We start from the raw sequence: 19,264 nt of genomic DNA, 5'->3' as shown, positions 1-19,264 counted from the left end.
TATTGAAAATCTCAAGTGAAAAATATTCCACAGTCTTGGCTGAATTATTAAAAATTAAATATAACAACTGGATAGCCTCTGAAGACAGGTGTAGACAAAACATAGGTTCAAAGATTACCACAAAAGCAATCACTTCACATGCTGTGGCTCTATTCTGTCATTGGTTCATGTGGGTCAAGCAAGGATTATCTAACATCATCACTGAACTTGTAAGGAATAAAAGAAAAGGGAGAACAGTTCTGCAGTCCATACAGAGGTCAAAAGAGCTAACTTCTTTCTTAACCCTTGTATTTCAGCAAAATCCAGAGCAATTCAATCAACACAAAGGTAGTGCTACCAAGGACAGAAAAATAACTGAGATATCTCTGTCTTCAAGAACTTCATATCTAGCTGAGAGGTAGCCATTAGAATAAGTAATTACAGTAAAAACAAGATGAGGTCAGTGGAATAACAAAGTTAGAATACATCAATGGAACACTAAGGGGAAGCTTTTTTGACTGTAAGAGAAAACTTCAGAAAGAAGTTATTTGAGTTGTACCTTAATACAAGGTGGATCTCCTCCTACTGTACAGAAAAGAATGGGAAGAGACCCTCCTACTTCTAAGGGTGGCAGGGTTATCTAAAACAACCTTCCCATTAAGAACTATAAAATCTATGTAAAATACGTTTTAAAAAATCTTTAAAAGGATCAAAGATTTGACAATATAGTAAAGCCAAAATTGAAGAGAAAATAATAAAGGACAAAGGAAAGGAAGGGTTTTTCCCCCTCTGAGGTTATATCACCTATCTTGGAAATTACCCTTGAAGTGGATTTTCATTTTGATAACCCCATTTGGCTTACACACATCAGAAAGGGACTGACTGAGGTACAGATAACAGGTTACTGAAACAGAAAACACAAAAGCTGTAACTGATACACTTAGCTGTGCAGAGGCGATCCATACTGCTACATTAAGATGAGGGGCCAGTCTGTTGTAGGCAGGACATGTTCCCACACTTAACACATATGCTAGGCTTTGTCCTTTCTTCACAATACAGCAATCAGGGGGCATTTCTTTTTTTACAAACTACAAGCAAAACATGCTGTGCAAACTTGCTTTCCCATTCCTGCAATCTGGCAATAGATTTTATTGGTGTCCAGGTCTGAAGGCAATATAAAATGTCATTTAATCAAAACTACTCTTGAAAATCTTTATATTTTTCATTAAGTATCCCATTTGCAGTTTCCTAAATACAACCTGTGACACCATGATATAATGACTATCTGGTCTCTGAGATCCCACCTCTCCTAAAACCTTTCTGATCTCTGGATAGAAAAGAGCTTCTTTTATACGTTAATGAGATGATTGGTAGCTGAGACCCCCTAAATAGATTCTGGATGGGGGCTGGTCACCAGGCAGCCTAAGGCATGATTAGAGAGTTGGGACTTTCAGCCCCACCCCCACTCTCCAGGAAGGCAAGAGGGTCTGAAGATTGAGCTGATCACTTATGGAAATAGCCCATGATTATAATCAATCATGCCTACTTAATAAAGTCTCCAAAAAACTCTGAAAGGACAGGGTTCAGAGAGCCATCCAGGTTAGTGAACAAAATCACCTCCATAGGCTGGAAGAGTGCTTAATCCATGGGAATAGAAGCTCCTGCATTAGAAATCTTTCTAGATCTCACCCTACTCTTCATCTGACTGTTCATTTATATCTTTTAAAATATCCCCTGTAATAACTGGGTGCAGTGGCATGCCTGCAATCTTAGCAGCTCAGAAGGCAAACCCAGGAGGATTCAGAGTTCAAGACCTTAGACAAGGCTCTAAGCAACTTTGTGAGACTCTGTCTCAAAATAAAAAACATAAAAAGGAATGGGGATATGGCTCAGTGGTTAAGCACCCCTGTGTTAGATCCCTACCACCAATAAAATTAAATTAAATTAAAATTAAAATAATCTCCTGTAATAAATGAAAAAATGTAAAGTTTCCATGAATTCTATGAGTAAATTAATTCAAACTGAGGAGTGAGTCAACTGCTATAAATTAGGGAGTGAACCCTAATTTATAGCAGTTGATCAGAAGTACAGGTCACAATATGAGGCTTACAACTGACACGTGAAGTGGGGTTGGGGCAGGCTGGGTGGGGGTGACTGTGGGGGGGACCTGGGGGCTTGAACCTGTGGGATCTGGCACTAATCCAGGTAAAAGTGTCAGAATGAAATTATAGGACATCTGGCTAGTATCCTCCAGAAAATTGCTTAGTATTTGGGGAAAAATCCCTGCATATAGGGTGTACACAAGAAATATTGTACTATATAGTGTGTAAGTAGGAAAACACTTTGATTTTTTTTCATATATCAATACAACCCTATAAAGCAGTAAGTATATATAAATTAACATAACAGTAATAAAAAACACAGATCCAAAATATAATCTTACAATATTTAACTTTTTTCTGACTGAACACTAACAACCAAATTTGCATAATGTCATTAAGCTATATTTTTATATCCCTGTATGATGCTCTAATTGCATTTGGGGGGGGGGAAGTATATTAAGGATTGAACCCAGGGCCTCATACATGCCAGACAAGTACTCTACCACTGACCTATAATCTCAGCCCTTTTCATTTTATTTTAGGACTAGGTCTTACTAAGTTGCCCAGGCTGGCCTTGAACTTGCAATCCTCCCACCTCAGCCTCCAAAGATTTTGGAATGACAGTCAGGTGCCATCATATCGAGGTCTAATTGCATTTTATACATAATTCCTAGCGATGATGATAATTTACAATAAGGTATTATAACAAGAGAAGAGATGTCTCCGAAAAAGGGTTTAAGGAGTTCATGGTGATAAGGGAACTCAATTTAAGATGGGTGGGATTCTTGGCATATGTGGTGGGAAAAAAATGCCAGTATACACCAGTCATTAGTATAGGTAGAGGTTTAGAGAAGTAGATATATATTCAAGAGAGAATGAGGGCCATCCCCAGAGAGATGCCTTTTGTGGTTCCTGACTTGTTGTTTTAGTACTGGGCATTGAACCAGGGACACTGTAATACTGAGCTATTTCCCCAGTTCTTGGTCTTGCTAAGTTGCTGAGGCTGGCCTCCTACTTGTGATCCTCCTGACTCAGCAGGAGGCAGACATGCACCACTGCACTTGGCCTAGCTCTTCTTTTAAAGGAAACTTGTAAGATGTGGGAAGATATGTAGAAATGACATCAGTCCAGTGATCTAAAGACAAATTGTGGTGATTTAGACAATAATCAGATTCCTATGCTGATGTGTTCTTCATTATCTGGTCAGTAGATCACACTAGGAAGTCCTCTAAATTTTACTTTCCTTAAGATTTTGTGTCTCTCTTTTCTTAATTTATTTATTGGGGGATTAATTAACAGTGCACAGGTAAATTTACAGATTTCCTAGGATTTTGGGAATAGCAGGCATGCAAGAGAGACTGGCTTAGGGAGGGATGCCCTGAAAATAGGTGGAACTTCTGAATTAAAATCTTATTACCTTGTCCTTCCTTTATATTTCCTTTCTTCCTATTTCTTATTTCTTCTATTGTACCTCAGTACTAAATGCAAAAATCTGGCTAACTGCTCTACATTATTTCAACTAATCTTTATTAAATCCTTTGAGATTTTTGCCAATAAGGAAATTGAGGCTAAGAGAGGTCAAGTCATTCTTCCTGGGTTAACATATTAAAAATGGCACAGGTAAGATTCAAAGCCAGGACCAAGTGGTCCAAAGTTAGGATTCTTAGTCACTGTGCTATACTACTGTGCTATAAAAACCACACTTTAGAATCTGCATATCCATAAAACATTGATTATACTAAATATTAGTATTTAATCATTGTGTCTTCCTCCGAACAATAAATTCTTCTACATTCACAGATCAAGAATACGGCCTAGAAATACAGTAGATACAACTCCTAAAAAACTTTGAGCAAATAAATGAATTACTGCACACAACCTCAGATTGTTTCAGTCATCATATACAGATCTGAATCCATATGTTTAACCAATTTTAAAAGTATAATTCTCAAAGAAAATATTTTAGATTATTTTCAAGATTGTAAGAATTGTATTCTATATTTAAATATTTTGAAAGAGCAAAAATGTTTAAGGAGCTGCAGGGGAAAAGGATCCATCTTTTCGAGACACTTTACACTGTAATAAGAATATGCTCGGGCTGGGGTTGTGGCTCAGTGGTAGAACGCTCACCTAGCACGTGCAAGGCCCTGGATTTGATCTTAAACACCACATAAAAATAAATAAATAAATAAAATAAAGATATTGTATCCAACAACAACTAAAAAATAAATACTAAAAAAAAGAATAATGCTCAATTTATAGAAAATTACAAGATCCTAACAGAATAAGAAGTTTTTATATTCCATTACTGAGTTTAACAATTCTATTTGATCTTTAATTAGTGGATAACGTGGGCACAATAGCATTAATTGTATTTGTGACATTGAAAAAAATTCAATATACTTATATAAATTATTATAGTTCTTAATAATAAGTGAATTAAATAATAAATAAAAATTAGTCAAAACAAATATAATATTAACAAGTAAAAAGGGACTCATGAGCCCAAATCCATGATTTACTTGAAAGCATTTCATATCTCAGATGATACAGCTTTATATATACGATACAAATGATAGTTACCATTTATATAAAATCTATGCAACTCATTTGTGACATATTACAGATAAACTAACCATACTTCTTACACAACAATGTTTAGAAGTGAGCGAAAGGATAAATTCACTTCTCTAAAACTCTTAACAAATGAGGTTCATTAAAGACAAAAAATAAATAAAAACGAGATATTTTTAGAGAGCAGGTTCATGGTTGTTTATGAAAGAAGGGGGAGCAAAAAGCAACTTTCTAGGATGATAAAAATGTTCTTTATCTTGATAAGGTGTTAGTTATACCAGTATATGCAGTCAAACAATGTACTAACATAATGTACTTCACTATATATAAATTATACTTCATGAAGTTGGTTTTTCTAAAATGACAAAAAGAAATAAATCCTAATAAGAAACAGAATAAAGTTCTAGCTATTTTACATAAATGAAAGAAAAAGTGGGAGAATAATTAGCTTCTAAAACTTCAATACCTTAAAAACAATATAGTGCAGGGGGTAGAACACTTGCCTAACACCAGATTCTGGGTTCAATGAAAACAAAAAAAGATTAAAAAGTGGGATATTAATTTCTTTGCAAGGATGACAAAAAGAATGTCTTCGTGTTTGTTTTTTGTATCTTGGCATAAGTGAAAAAAAATTATATCAGGTAACAAAGAATTAGTCTTCTTGTTTTCCATTTTTGCTTAGCATTTTTTTAAATATAAATGTTATACATTAATAATATATATAACTTCAGGAGTATTCTATATATTTTGTTTATATATCTGAAAAATGTAAAATTAAGAAGCAAAATACCTGTAAATTAGTCTAGTAATAATGTTTTAGAATATTATTACTTTTCTACATATCTGATACATAGTCATAAATTTTAGTTAAAAACTTTCCCCTAAACCGAGATTACAGAGGTTTCTTTTTTAAAAAAAACATTTAGAAAGATGAGTCATGTAGCATTTCTTTATATATGTGACCTGTGGAATAGATCTTTCTTTTTAATTTGTTAAAAATAAAAAATACTATCTAGTTTTCCTAATATCACTTATTAAAAGACCATTCTCTCTTCAGTGATCTTGAGATATCAACTTTACAATATACTAGGTTTCTAGTATATTCCACTGATCTATCTCCTCATAAGGCAATACCACACTGTTTTAGTTTATAGTATTAATATCCATAGGCCTAATATAATTAATTAATAAATAAATAAGAAAAAATAAATTAAAAATATATACAAAAATTGGTAGGAAAACAGTGAATGGGAAAAGCTATAGGAAAGCATTATTGTTTTATATCAGTTTGAAAATTATTTTTGGTTTCTAGTATCACTGTATATTATTTTATTTTGAATGTTTAGTGTGAATCTTTGTTCTACCTTTCTGTGCTCAGTACTTCCACATACCCAATCTGTCATATGCAATAAATTTCTTTAGGTTCTGGAATTCTACAATTCTTTTAGCTAGATTACTTTATAGTCTCTGAAATTCTATGATTCTTTGAAGCCAGACAATGTGATAAATACAACAGTGCCCTAACAATCTCTTCATGGATTTCCCATTTTTAGCTAGAAAAATTAGATAGCAATTAGAAAGTTTATTGAGATTTCTGTTTTTCACTTTTTGTAAAAGCAAGTTCATAATTTAAAGGATTTTCAGTGATGAAACTTTAAACAAGGCTGTTAAGGGTATGTTTTTTATCTTAAAAATATAGCAAACTACACTGAGGAACATTTTCTCAGACTGAAAGCGGGTGTCAGCTAGATGACAAAGATATCATAAGACAAAAATATAGATGAGCAAATTCTAGAACTGGCTATAGAAGGTAAGATAGTATATGGGTCTCATTTTTACAGATGAAAAAACTTAGGCCCATGAAATTTTATGTTAGTTGAGATATATCTTAGTTGGTACAGCACAATTTTAGCAGAAACAGGGAGAATAATTTCTGAGGAACTGAGAGATTACATGCCATTAGTTGATAATAGAGTATGGTAATAATAATAGTAATAATATATATATATATATATATATATATATATATATATATATATATATATTTTAGAATATGGTAATAAGAAAAAAAGTTCACTCAATGTCATACTGCCACCTTTCACACTAATTTTCTGTGTAAATAATTTTCATTAATTTCTTCAAATAACACATTGAGTCAGATTATATATTCTCTTAACCAGTAGAGCTAATTCACCCAATTGTTTCCAATTTTTGAAATACTCAGTCAAGGCTATTAATGAAATCACAGACTCCAGGGGTTGCAGGTGGTTATTTATGACTTGTCTTATAAGAGAAACTACAAATTCTGTCCAATTTCAGCTGCTAAAAACCCTGTGTTGCTAAATTCTGTGTTGCCAGTGTTTTAGATCCAAAGAACTCTCTCTCAATCTCTCTCTCTCTTTTTTTCTTTCCCAGTCAGCAGGCTTCCTGGCTCCTCTTAAAAATCTGCAACTGTTGGTAACATCATCTCTTTTTCTTGATTTTAGTGAGACCACACTTTCTCCTGATTATATACTTAGTTTCTCTGGTGACTCTTTTTCAGTTTCCATTAGGTTCATCTTAAGAAGCCAGACCACTCTATATCCCCACCCCTTTTAACTCCAGGTAATATGACAGAGGCAATATCAAATATATGGCTTTTAACCATGACCTCTCCTGAGTTCTACCTGCACTTCTACCTGCCAACTCGAAATCTTCACATGGCTCTTCCATAGACATATCCACTTAGCCTGCTCTTTAAAGAACTAAACATATTTTCCCCCCAAAATTTCCTCCTTTGTTCCTTATGGAACAAAGTAAAGAACATCATTTGCCTTCCTGTACCTTATGTTTAAAAATCACAAATTCTTCAATTCCCTACTCCCTGATGTATTCAATCCATCACTGAACACACCTCTATATTCTAGCTCATCTCCCTCTTTCTACTCTCAATACTAATGCAATGGTTCAAGTCCTTAGCTCTTGGCTTAGTAATTATAAAGGCACTATTCTTTCTTTATTTTTTTTAAAGAGAGAGAGAGAGAGAGAGAGAGAGAGAGAGAGAGAGAGAGAGAGAGAATTTTAAATATTTATTTTTTAGTTCTCGGCGGACACAACATCTTTGTTGGTATGTGGTGCTGAGGATCGAACCCCAGCCGCACGCACGCCAGGCAAGCGCGCTACCGCTTGAGCCACATCCCCAGCCCACTATTCTTTCTTTCTAAAGTTTCTCCTCACTCCAGCATGCCATATTTACATTCCTCATTGTTACCTGCTAAAGTACAGATCTAAATTTTCCTCAAAATGCCCTCAGGGACTGAAAAATAAAATTCAGACTTTGTAGCCTACTTAAAAGTCCTCAACTAGGAACAGGAAAAGCATGGAGAAGAGATACAACCAAGGAGGAAGAAGAAGGGATATTTCATTTAGGCAACATGGAAATACTCAACAAAGAGACAAGGCAGCTCTATGAAATGAGGAAGAATTCTCCTTGATATATTATCAAAAAACAAGGTACTTAATAGAAGCTGAAGTTGACAAGAATGCTGACCTGGTACTGTGTTTTAATGGTCTAGAAATGTTTTAAACAATGCTGAGTTAAGAGACAGTGGAAATGACAATGCTAAGTTCTTATCTGGAAAAAAGTTGCCCCTGCTTGATCACACAATTGATTCTACAAATATGAAGCCATATATAGATACACAGTCTTCGTCTTCACTTTCAGAAACACAAAGTGCCAGTTAAAATAGATTGAAGTGTTATTTTCACTGTGCTGGGAAAAAGAAAAAGAAAAAGAAAAAAACAAACAAGAAAAAAAAAAAAAAACAGAAACATCCCAACCTTCAGCCAAATAGAAATCCACTTACTCAAAACCATGATGCTGAATTATTAAGATGTAACTATAAAACAAAAACCAAGCATTTATTATGTGCCAAACATTGTCTTAAATGCTTTACATGTGTAGTTCACTTAAATCCTTATCACTACCTAAAGAGATATTTAATTATTATATACCTAGAATTGGGCTAGTATATTGTGTGCATTCAATAAACATAGACAGTCCCTGACTTACAGTGATTTGACTTATGATTTTTCATTTTTAAACTCTAAGATATGCAAAAATATATGCATTCAATAGAAACTACTTTAAATTTTGACCTTTCCCAGGCTAGCAATATGCAAAAATGCAATACTTTCTCACTATGCTACACAGCTGCAACAAGTCACAGCTCCTAGTCCTACTCTAATCACAAGGAGGAAACAACTGATACTTTCAGAGTATGTTGTTTTGCTTAACTATGTTGTTCTGTGGATTAAATATATTGATTTTTTGTTGTTGTTGTTGGGGTTCAGAATTATACTCAGGGCTTTGTGCATACAAACCAAGCCATCTACCACTGAACTATAACCAGTCTTTTAAGTGCATTTTTGACTTATGATATTTTCAATTTACAATGGGCTTACTGGGATGCAATCCTATTTCAAGGAGTATCATCTGTCTTTGTCATGAATGAGTCACATTTATTTTACAAATAAGGAGACAGACCCAGAATCTATGGGACTTACTCAGGCACCGAGGTAACAAATGGCAGAGTAAGATTTCAAATCCAAGAAGTTGGCTCCAGGGGTCAAATGTTTATCTCTTTCATTGCTCTGTGCTGAGAGCCATTGCCAAGTAGGAATGACGCATGGCATGACCCAGGTCATTTGCAGTGACATTGCATGTAAAGTGACCTTGCTCAAGGACCAGGGCGGATCAGGGTTTAGGGTAGTTCCAGGTTTAAGGTGTATCCTGCTGGGAATAGGGCGTATCCTGCTGCCTCCAGGCACCCGCTCCTTGAGTTCCCTTTGAGTTCTCACGGGATTGAGTATTTGGGATGCGGAGCCCAGTGGAAGAGGGGATTTTGCCTAGAACGTGTGTGTAAAGTGCTGGTGACAGTTCCAGAATAAAGAGTTGCTGTTTGAATCTACAAGGTGTGTGGTGGCTCGTGATTTTGTGCCCAGCCAGACTGCGGCAGCTCTGTACCTTTAGTAGAATGCTATTGCTTCTTTAAAAATGTATCATTGCTGTATGTATTTAGCACAAACATTAAAAAAAAACAACAAACTTGGAAAAGTAACTGCATACTTGCTTTTATGTACCCAGTTCTCAAATATATGTAGAATACTTCATAATTTCTTGCTATGAGTTAGTATTATTTAATCCCTGAGCCTGATTTCCTCATCTGTTAAGGATAATAATAGGGGGCTGGAGATGTGGCTCAAGCGGTAGCGCGCTCGCCTGACATGTGTGCGGCCCGGGTTCGATCCTCAGCACCACATACCAACAAAGATGTTGTGTCCGCCGAGAACTAAAAAATAAATATTAAAAATTCTCTCTCTCTCTCTCTCTCTCCTCTCACTCTCTCTTAAAAAAAAAGGATAATAATAATACCATACCCACAGGATTAAATAAGTAAACAAAGTGATTAGAGGAGTGTCTGATACACAGTGCTCTGTATTAGCTAAAACTATTATTGATACTTCCATTTCAAACATCTTATCTGTACCACTTTTGTCACCACAAAAGAACAGTTTACAATATAGTCTCCATACAATACCTAAGTAATTTACTGTTAAATATCTTGCATCCTATGATAACTAGATGACAGCTAAACAGTTAACTATGTTAGCAAAAATTGTAATGTTCACTGCAAGTTATATCCTCTGATTTCTACTTACAACATTCACAGATTTTTTCACAAAATTTCTCTTCATGCCTTTCCTGTAATCAAGATCACTTTACTTTGTAATGTAGTCAAAAGACCTGTTTAAAGAATCGTGTTTAGCTCCCTTCTTTCCCAATGTGGTAATTTCCCTCTGACTATAGCACAGGTACCGCTTCTACCTTCTTTTTCAAGATATTAAAATGGATTATATAATGAGCTTAATGCTAATCTATATATAACCAGTTATAATCAAAAGACCCTGTGAATGCCTACAAAAGTATTAAGTGGCATTTTATACCATTCCAACATTAAGAAAAAAGAGCATCCTGCACACTCCTGCTTCAAATTACATGGATTTTCTTTAAGATTACGGGACATATTGTAACAGCAGCATATAATTTTCCAACACAATAATTCTTTTCCTATTGAAAGATATCCTGTAATATTATAAGCATCAAAGGGAAAAGACCTCCAATTTTCAATTTGATAAAGCTTTATCTTTAGTAAACAGCAATTTTCACATGGATAACTGCAAAAAATAAGGGAATAATATAAATAATCATTCTGGACCCTAAACCATTTTAAAGCAATGATTTGTTATTCAAAATTTTATTAGTGGAAAACTGAAAAATATCTTAGAATTGATATGCAAAGAGAAAAAAAAGCAATGCACTTTTACTAATAAAATACTGCTAAGGAATGTCATTCAATTACTTTAATTTTTATATAGTAAGTTACTGGACAACAGACTTATTTGAAACAAATATCTTTAAGGCTAATTCTGCACTTTATATTTACATGTATCTTTAAAACATTTTAAAATAACTCAATTAGTCAACAGGAATTTTTTCAGAATCGGGACTTTAAGCACTACATTTACAAAAACTGAAATAAGGAAACAGTATTTACTAAATCAACATGCATTGTAAACTCAGCAGCCTACGATTAGCAATATTTTATCCCAACAACTAATTATGTAGGAGGTGTTAAATTCAAAGTCTTCTGTACTTGAAAAAGTAAATGTAATAAATGTGTCTTTTCTCTTTCTTAAATCTATTAGACCTTAAACTTATACAAAAAGGGAAATAAATTTTACTTCATAAGCTATATAAAATCTAGATCCCTTCAAAATTAAAAGAGTAGAAATTATGTTTAACCTTCCATAGTACTTTAACTATACATGAATGAGGTGTTTTACAGAAATCTAGAAAAATCATAATTATGCCTTTAAACAACAATAAACTCCTTTGGAGTCAATTATGAAAGTGTGATATAATGGAGAAAAATCCAGTGACAAAATAAGTGATCAAGAATAGATTTTTAACCTTTACTAATTGTATGTTTCTGACAAACTAGTTAACTGTAACTAAGCCTTAGTCTTTTCAACTACAGATATTGAGGTAAGATTACCTACCTTATAGGACTGCTGAGAGAATAAAACCTGGTAAGATATGAATGCATTTGTAAACTACAAATATGTGTAATTATACACTTACTGCTACATATTTTCTTGACTTCTTAAACCAAACACACTGAACATAATGTAACTCATGGACATAATTAAGAATATAAGATATTGTATAAACTGTTACATAGGAAACTTGAGTATACCAACCCAGTCAAATTGCTATTAGACTGATTATTTCAGTGCTGCCTTATGTTCTTATTGCCTGTTCTACAGTTATTAGCTAAGACTTTTCACTGACTTTACTATACATAGCTACCAGTCAGAATAATACTAGTTGTAATTCTCTGTCCTGTAATTTGCTGCTTTACTTTCTCTTATCCTTCTCTCCATAGACAGCTTTGTTTTCTGTTTCACAGAGGAAAAAAAAAAAGCCAACAAATAAATGTGAGCTTATGAGTTTTTACCACCAAATTAACAAATGAAACTATAATTGTATCCATTCTTTCTTCTTTTCCTCCAATAATAAGGGGAGGTCTCTCCCTTCTCTTAAATAACAGAAGCCTTTTGTCTATGCTTGGGATCCCATCTTCTTCTGCCTTCTGTCAATTATTCTCGCTCCTATTATATCCCTTCTACTTTCTGTCAATTACTTTCTTTCTTTCTCCTGTAAGTAATTCAAAGCTATCTCTTGGCTACTTCCCATACAATGTACATATGCTCAAGTCTCTCTCATCTTTTAAAAGAACAGTGGGAGGAAAACTTCAAACATTTTAACATGTTCCAACTATCTGCATTCTCTTTTCTTTACATGTCTACCTTCTCTGTACTGAAGAAATGTCACTAAATGTAATACTATAAGGGGAGGGCACCCATAGAAGAGAGATATGTAAGATTATTAAGGGAGATTACAACTAAGACAATTTTGAAACAATAAGTGAGAGTTAATTGAGTGAGCATGGGGATGGTTCATAGTGGACCAAATATAGCAAGAAAATGCAAAGGCTTATGACCACTGAAGGTATCTGAACCCCGTCCCACACCATCCAAGAGCAAATGAAATACTATGTGGTAAATTAATTCACACATTTTCCCCTTTAACCTCCCCAAATTCCTGAGGAATAATGTTGTTTTAAAAAGACATAAATGCACAACAACCAATAGAACAGAAAAAACAGATCAGAAAACACTAAAATTTGATCCATAAATGGTACCTGCTATATTTGGATCTGGACTATCCCTCCAAAGCTCATGTACTAAAGACTTGGTCCCAAGTTTGACACTAATGGAAGGTGGTGGAATTTTAAGAAGTAGGGCCTAACAGGAGATCTATAGATCACAGCAGTCAAAGGAGACAGTGGGACCCTGGTCTCTTCTTTATTTTGCTCCCTGGCCAAGAGCTAAGTGGTTTTTCTCTGTCATGAAAGTTCTTCACCACAGAAGCAAAAGCAATGGAGGCAACGGATCATGGACTGGAACCTCTGAACTGTTAGGTCAGAATAAACCTTTTCTCTTTATAAGCTGATTATCTCAGGTACTTCTTATAGTAATGGAAAGCTGACTAACATAGTATTCAATTCAATCTGCCCAAGAAAACTGAAACATAAGCCTAAAGTGAGAGAATAAGAAGGATGTTCATTCACACAGAGATCAGAGAAACTAATAAATTGAAAGCATTATTATCATTGAGAGTGGGGTTGAGGGGCAGGAGTAAATGAGAGAAAGTCTGGTTGAGATTTAAAGTCCTCCTCACCACAAAGCCAGGCATCTACTCTGTCTTATCAGAGCAAAAAATTAGAAGTTTACTGTGTGGAAAGAAAGACCAAAGATGTTCTGGATCCAGGAACATCAGGCACACTGCTAAGCACTAGGATACAAAGGTGTACTGAAGACAATGAAAACAAAAGGAAGATGGAATGTAACACACACCACTGTAGGAGCCCAAGTTCCCATCTCCCCAGGCAGGAGATCTGAGAATTCCTCTCTGAGATGAAGATTCAAATACAGGCAAGTGAGATCTTACAACAAAATGATTCACCTTACCTGATGAAAGCCTCCAGTCATGTACATACACTTGCAAATCAGCTGTAATCATTCACTTTTAAACATGATCTAGGATCACCAAATATGAAAGGAGCCTCTATGATAAAAGGCAAAAAAAAAAAAGCCAAAATATTTTTTTAAAAAAGGAACTCAAAGGAAGAAAAAGAAAAAAATAAACTTTAATAACTTTAAAAAGATATTATATTCCTAAAAAATAACTCAAAAATATAACTTCAGTAAATCTGGCAAAGTGCAGAAATTGTAAATACAAAAACAAAAAATTGCCAAGTGCGGTGGCACATACCTGTAATCCCAGCAACTTGGGAGGCTGAGGCTGGAGTTCAAAGCCAGCCTCAGCAACTTCGTGAGGCCCTAAGCAATTTGGCAAGACCTTGACTCAAAATAAAAAAATTAAAATTTTTTTTTAAAAAAAGGGCTGGGGATGTGGCTCAGTGGTTAAGCGCCACTGGGTTCAATCCCCAGTACCAAGAAAAAAAAATACATAAAAAAATCAACAAAGGAATTAAAATACAAAGTTGACTATATTCATATACTTGACACATTGAACAAAGATTTATTGACTGCATACTACTTTCCAGAGATGGTTTTAGTAAGTCAGAAAATTATCATGTCCTGGAAAACAAGCAAAGAAAATATATCAAGAAGGAGATGTGATACACTGCACCAAATGCTGTTATTAAATATCACTAAAACTAGAACACTTCTCAAAGTAAAAAGGGGAGCTATTAATTGTGCAACAAAACAAAACAAAACAAAAACAAAAAAAAAAACAGGCATACACCAGAACAGTTCTAGGAAAATTATGATAAATGGTATTATTATTATTTGATCAAAATGAAGACTGGGAATTGATCTCTGGCTTTAGCAACATGGATCTCAGTGCTGACCTTCACTGGAGTGATGGCAGCAAAGTTTCACTGGGATAGGTTTGAGAGAGATGGGAAGAGAAATTGGCATAAGGCAGTAGAGACAATTCTTTCAAATAGCTTTGCTGCAAAGAACAGAGGTGGGGCGATAAATGGCAGAAAAGGAATCAACACTTTGCTTTTTTAAAAGATGAGAAAATTTATGGCATATTTCAATTCTGATAGTTAATTATCTAGAAAAACAAGTCAGATATCCTACATACTCATAATTTTCTATGATGTGTGTTTGTTTTTGTTTTAATAGAGGAAGCTGAAGACTCAGGAAGCTGAAGATTCCAAGAAACCTAATAAACTCAAATTCAAAATGTAAAAACCCTTCCTAATAAAGAAGAGACCCATTGATGTTTTTGCTACCAGAGTAGCAGCAGGAGAAAACCATCATGGACACAGATAAGAAGAAAGCAAATTTCACCTAGATAGTAATTTAAAACAGAAAGACACACAGCGAAATAAATGGCACAGGTTGGAAAGACAAAATTAAAGCTATTTGCAAATGACATAATTTGTAGAAAATCTAAGAAATCTACAAAAGTAGCTAGAAGAATTAAAAACATGATTGTGGATTATAAAACTAGTATATGAAAATAAGGCATACTAATTCTACATATTATTAATCAATAACTTAAAAGTGAAATTTTAAAAAATTCCCTTTTCAATGCAACCAGAAATATCAAATCATTAGAAACAAATCCAAAGATGTACAAGGCCTCTATACTAAAAATCATAAAATACTGCTAAGACAAATTAAAGATGGCTTAACTAAGTGAAAGGATTTAATATGTTTGTGGATTTATAACTCAATATTACCAAGCAGTCCATTTTGGCAAAATGAATATATATTAATGCAATCTCAATTTAAAACTCAAACAAGATTACTTTTTGGTTTAAATATATAAGCTGATTATAAAATTTCTATGGAAATGCAAGCAAACTAGAATAACCAAAATAAACTTGAAAAAAAAAGAATGAATTTACATGATTGTGAGAGTTATAAACCTATAGGAATCAAGATAGAGATGTTAACAAAAGGACAAATACACCAAACAGAATAATGTGCAGAAATACATTCATATCACCAATAATTCAATGCAGAAAAAAAGCATATTTTTAACAAATGATGCTAGAAGAACTGGATCTCTACATTGAGGAAAAATAAAAATATGACCACCTATATCATACTATACATAAAAATCATAGATCTCAAAGGAAAAACACATTATAAAACTTCTATTAGAAAACATAGAAGAATATTCTTATGACCTTAGAGAAGATATAGGAAGCTCCAAATATACAACAAAAATTGGATAAATTGTATTTCATCTAAACAAAAAAACTATGAATCAAAAAACACCATTAAGAAAATGACCTGCCAAGCTGCAGACTAGAAAAAAAATATATGCAACATGTACACAGGATCAAGAATATATTTAATTAAAAAAATACATTTCACAAAAGATTATAAAAATAGCCAATAATTATAATATACTCAACATTGATAGTCACGAGAGGTTTAAAAACAAAAGCAAAAACAAAAACTCCACAATATGGTATCACTACAAACACAGTACAATAGCAGCGACTCTCAATGGAATAGTGAGTGAGGTTGGCCATTTTGACACTCAAAAGAGATATTTTTCATTGTTTGGCATCTGGGATGCTGCTATACGTTTTATAATATTTGTTATATTTTATATAACAAATAATTATACTGCTAAAATTTTAAATGGTGTCAAAATTGACAAATCTCAATAGATGAAAGAGATTAATAGCATCAAATGCTGATGCACATGTAGAGCAACTGAAACTCTGATACACTGCTAACATGCACATAAAGTGTTCATTCATTCACTTTGGTGTCTGACAGATACCACTCCATTAAATGCAGATGGTTTCTCATTACCCAATTAAAGGCTAACACGGCCTAGAAGGACCTGCATGATCTATCCTGGTCAACTTCACCTTATCTCCCAATTAACAGAAGTAAAAGGATAATTTAATATCAGGAAATTTTTCACTAAAACCTACTTGATTTTGCTGATAGAAACCTTAAAATTTCTGAAGAAGATGGTTTATGGTCATTTAGTCTGATTTACTACCTAAAGCAGTAATATTAGTACAATTCCTAATGGTGAAACATCTATCAGTCACAATAAACATGAATAGTTTGTGGAGAAAATACCAGAGACGTATCTGGTATAAACTAGAGAAATAACTAATGCTCTATAAATAATGGTTCTTAACTCTTGTAAACTCTGTTAACTGGAGATCATTGTAGATTTACTAACATTGGATTAAGAACATCATCAAATAGATTTAAAAATGAATATATGAGTTCAGAAAGATTCTATATATTTATAAATACCACAATTCATTTTTTTAAGAGGATGAATTCAACTGAAAATGTGCAACAATGGCTTAAATCGGTACTTTCCAATAGAAATATAATCTGAGCTATAAATGCAGACTACATATGCAATGTTATTAAAATAGTAAAAGAAGGTGAAAGAAATTTAATACATGCAAAAATATGGATATCTTATGCATATACTCTACAAAATAGCCTGTATATCCAAAATAGTATCATTTCAACATATTAACAGTATAAAATTAAATCTTTGAAATTCAATATGCATTTTATACTTATAGTACACTTCAATTTGTACTACCCATATTTCAAGTGCTCAATATCAACATGTGGCTAGTGGTTACTGGAAGTTAACTGTTTATTATACAACAACACTTCTATACATTTTATATGGATTATTATATCTACTCCTCTCTGAGGCACATACAGAAGAAAGTTGTCCAATAACTCAATCAACCTGACTCAGATCTCCAGTTCCACATCAAGTCAAGTGTTTTTTTGTTTTTGTTTTGCTATATTACTAAGACTTTCAATTGACGCAAATTAATATTTCAATTCCTATTGATACCATATATGTTTAAAAACCTAAATTTCTAGTGACAATTATAACCTGTTGTTTTTGTCGCTCATGATTTATAATCTTAAAGAAAAGACTTACCATCAGTATGAGCTTTTGATACTTTTGTTTTAGGTCTGACACATCTGCAGATGGGTCTGCTCCCAGAATGCTGTACCAATCCTTTTTTGGTAACTGCTCAAATGCCATCATCCATTAAACAAGAAGTGGGTCTTCTCAGATCCGCTGAGTAGAAATATCAATGACAATAATTCATTACAGTTTATATCTAAAATGAAGTACTGCCTTTCTAAGTTCTTTTAATATTTCACTGAGGAATCATGATTGTGTAAACCTATGGAATCATGCATTTTTATTTAAAATGCCAAGAATTCCATGGATAAGGGTATACACAAAAATGGAAAACCTATTGTATCTTTTAAATTAATGAATATACAGTAGCATAAAAATAGAAGTTGATACTGGATGCAGTTGGTGAATGAACTTCTAAGAAGGTAATCTGGTGGGTAAAATGGCATACAAGAACTTACTAAACACAGTTTAATAAATATTTACAAAATAAATAAACAGAAGAAATAAAGCAAAACAGAAAACTAAAAACAAAAACAAAAATGAATTTGAGGGCATACCCTGATTTTTCCCGTTCACTTCTTTTCTTCCAGATTACATGGAAAGGAGATTGTGCGCAGTGAACATTAGCACTGGCAGGGAGACAGCAAGAGTCCCCTGTTATTGGAGAGACTCTCAAACCTCCCCAAAATCAGAAGAGCCCCTGAAGCTGCCCATTCAAGCTACAGAAACCACACTTACCAGGAGCCCCAGAAACCAAGCAACCTCTTTCCACGCTACAGACTTATTCAGACATTTGGGGCCTTCCCAAGATTAGAACTTGGGAATCCACTGTATTCACTGTCACTTCTACCGGCCCGGCCACTTGACGGGTACCCTCTCCCGGGCTTCAGATTTTATCAGACTTACCCAACTTCACACAGCCAAGGAGGCCCGCTCGCTGCCGGCTCTCGGCTGCGGGCTAGGACTAGGAACCAGCTTCTTTTCCGCCGGAAGTCACTGCTCTAACGTGATCATGTTTCTAGTCGAGCCCTAGGTGCCAGGGCACCAGTAGGAAGCGCCGCTGTTCCCACCCCGACGCGGTAGCTATGGTAACCAGTCACCAATTTCATGGAGTTGACTAGCTGTAAGTGTCCGCGCTGTAGAGAATTGAGTCCCTCGCCTCACTCTGGCTCTTTTTTTTCCTGGTTCTGCGACGGTTGCTTCTCTCCTCCTCTTCAGCCACCCCTCAGGCTATCCCCGCCTTCTCCGAAGCCTTTTCGCTCACCTTACCCTGCGCTCACCACTCCCCTTCTTTTCTGTGTGTACTTGGCGCGGGTGGAGCTTATGAGAAGGATGAGGAGTTCTGATAAAATATGTTCAAGATAATTATTTCTTTTAGACTTTGGTCACCGACTTAAAAAAAAAAAAGAACTTTTCCAAATCCTTTTTAATTTGCTATTTCACTCTGCTTTCACTTTAACCCAGTGAGACAAGTAAAGAGGGTTTTACTATTAGGGCAAACAAACAAAAGACC

The 19,264-nt window shown here is 34.3% G+C and overlaps 1 protein-coding gene across 3 annotated transcripts in view; it reads right to left on the bottom strand.

Moving 5' to 3' along the window:
* The window catches only part of DNAJC24 (DnaJ heat shock protein family (Hsp40) member C24), a 51,433-nt gene extending 32,679 nt beyond the window's left edge, over positions 1 to 18,754 (bottom strand). For all 3 annotated transcript variants that reach the window (XM_081282084.1, XM_081282085.1, XM_081282086.1), the window contains exons 1-2: positions 18,658 to 18,754; positions 17,761 to 17,904 (exon numbers count right to left, since the gene is read on the bottom strand). In XM_081282084.1, the coding sequence (XP_081138210.1) occupies positions 17,761 to 17,871 (111 nt within the window). In that variant the 5' untranslated portion in view covers positions 17,872 to 17,904; positions 18,658 to 18,754. The remainder of the gene's footprint in view (positions 1 to 17,760; positions 17,905 to 18,657) is intronic.
* Between the last annotated feature and the right edge of the window lie 510 nt (positions 18,755 to 19,264).

This window comes from Spermophilus citellus, assembly GCF_964194105.1.
Source record: "Spermophilus citellus genome assembly, chromosome: 2".
Lineage (NCBI taxonomy): Eukaryota > Metazoa > Chordata > Mammalia > Rodentia > Sciuridae > Spermophilus > Spermophilus citellus.
Note: the sequence above shows the minus strand (reverse complement) of the source record. Positions and strands in the feature narration are given on the sequence as shown.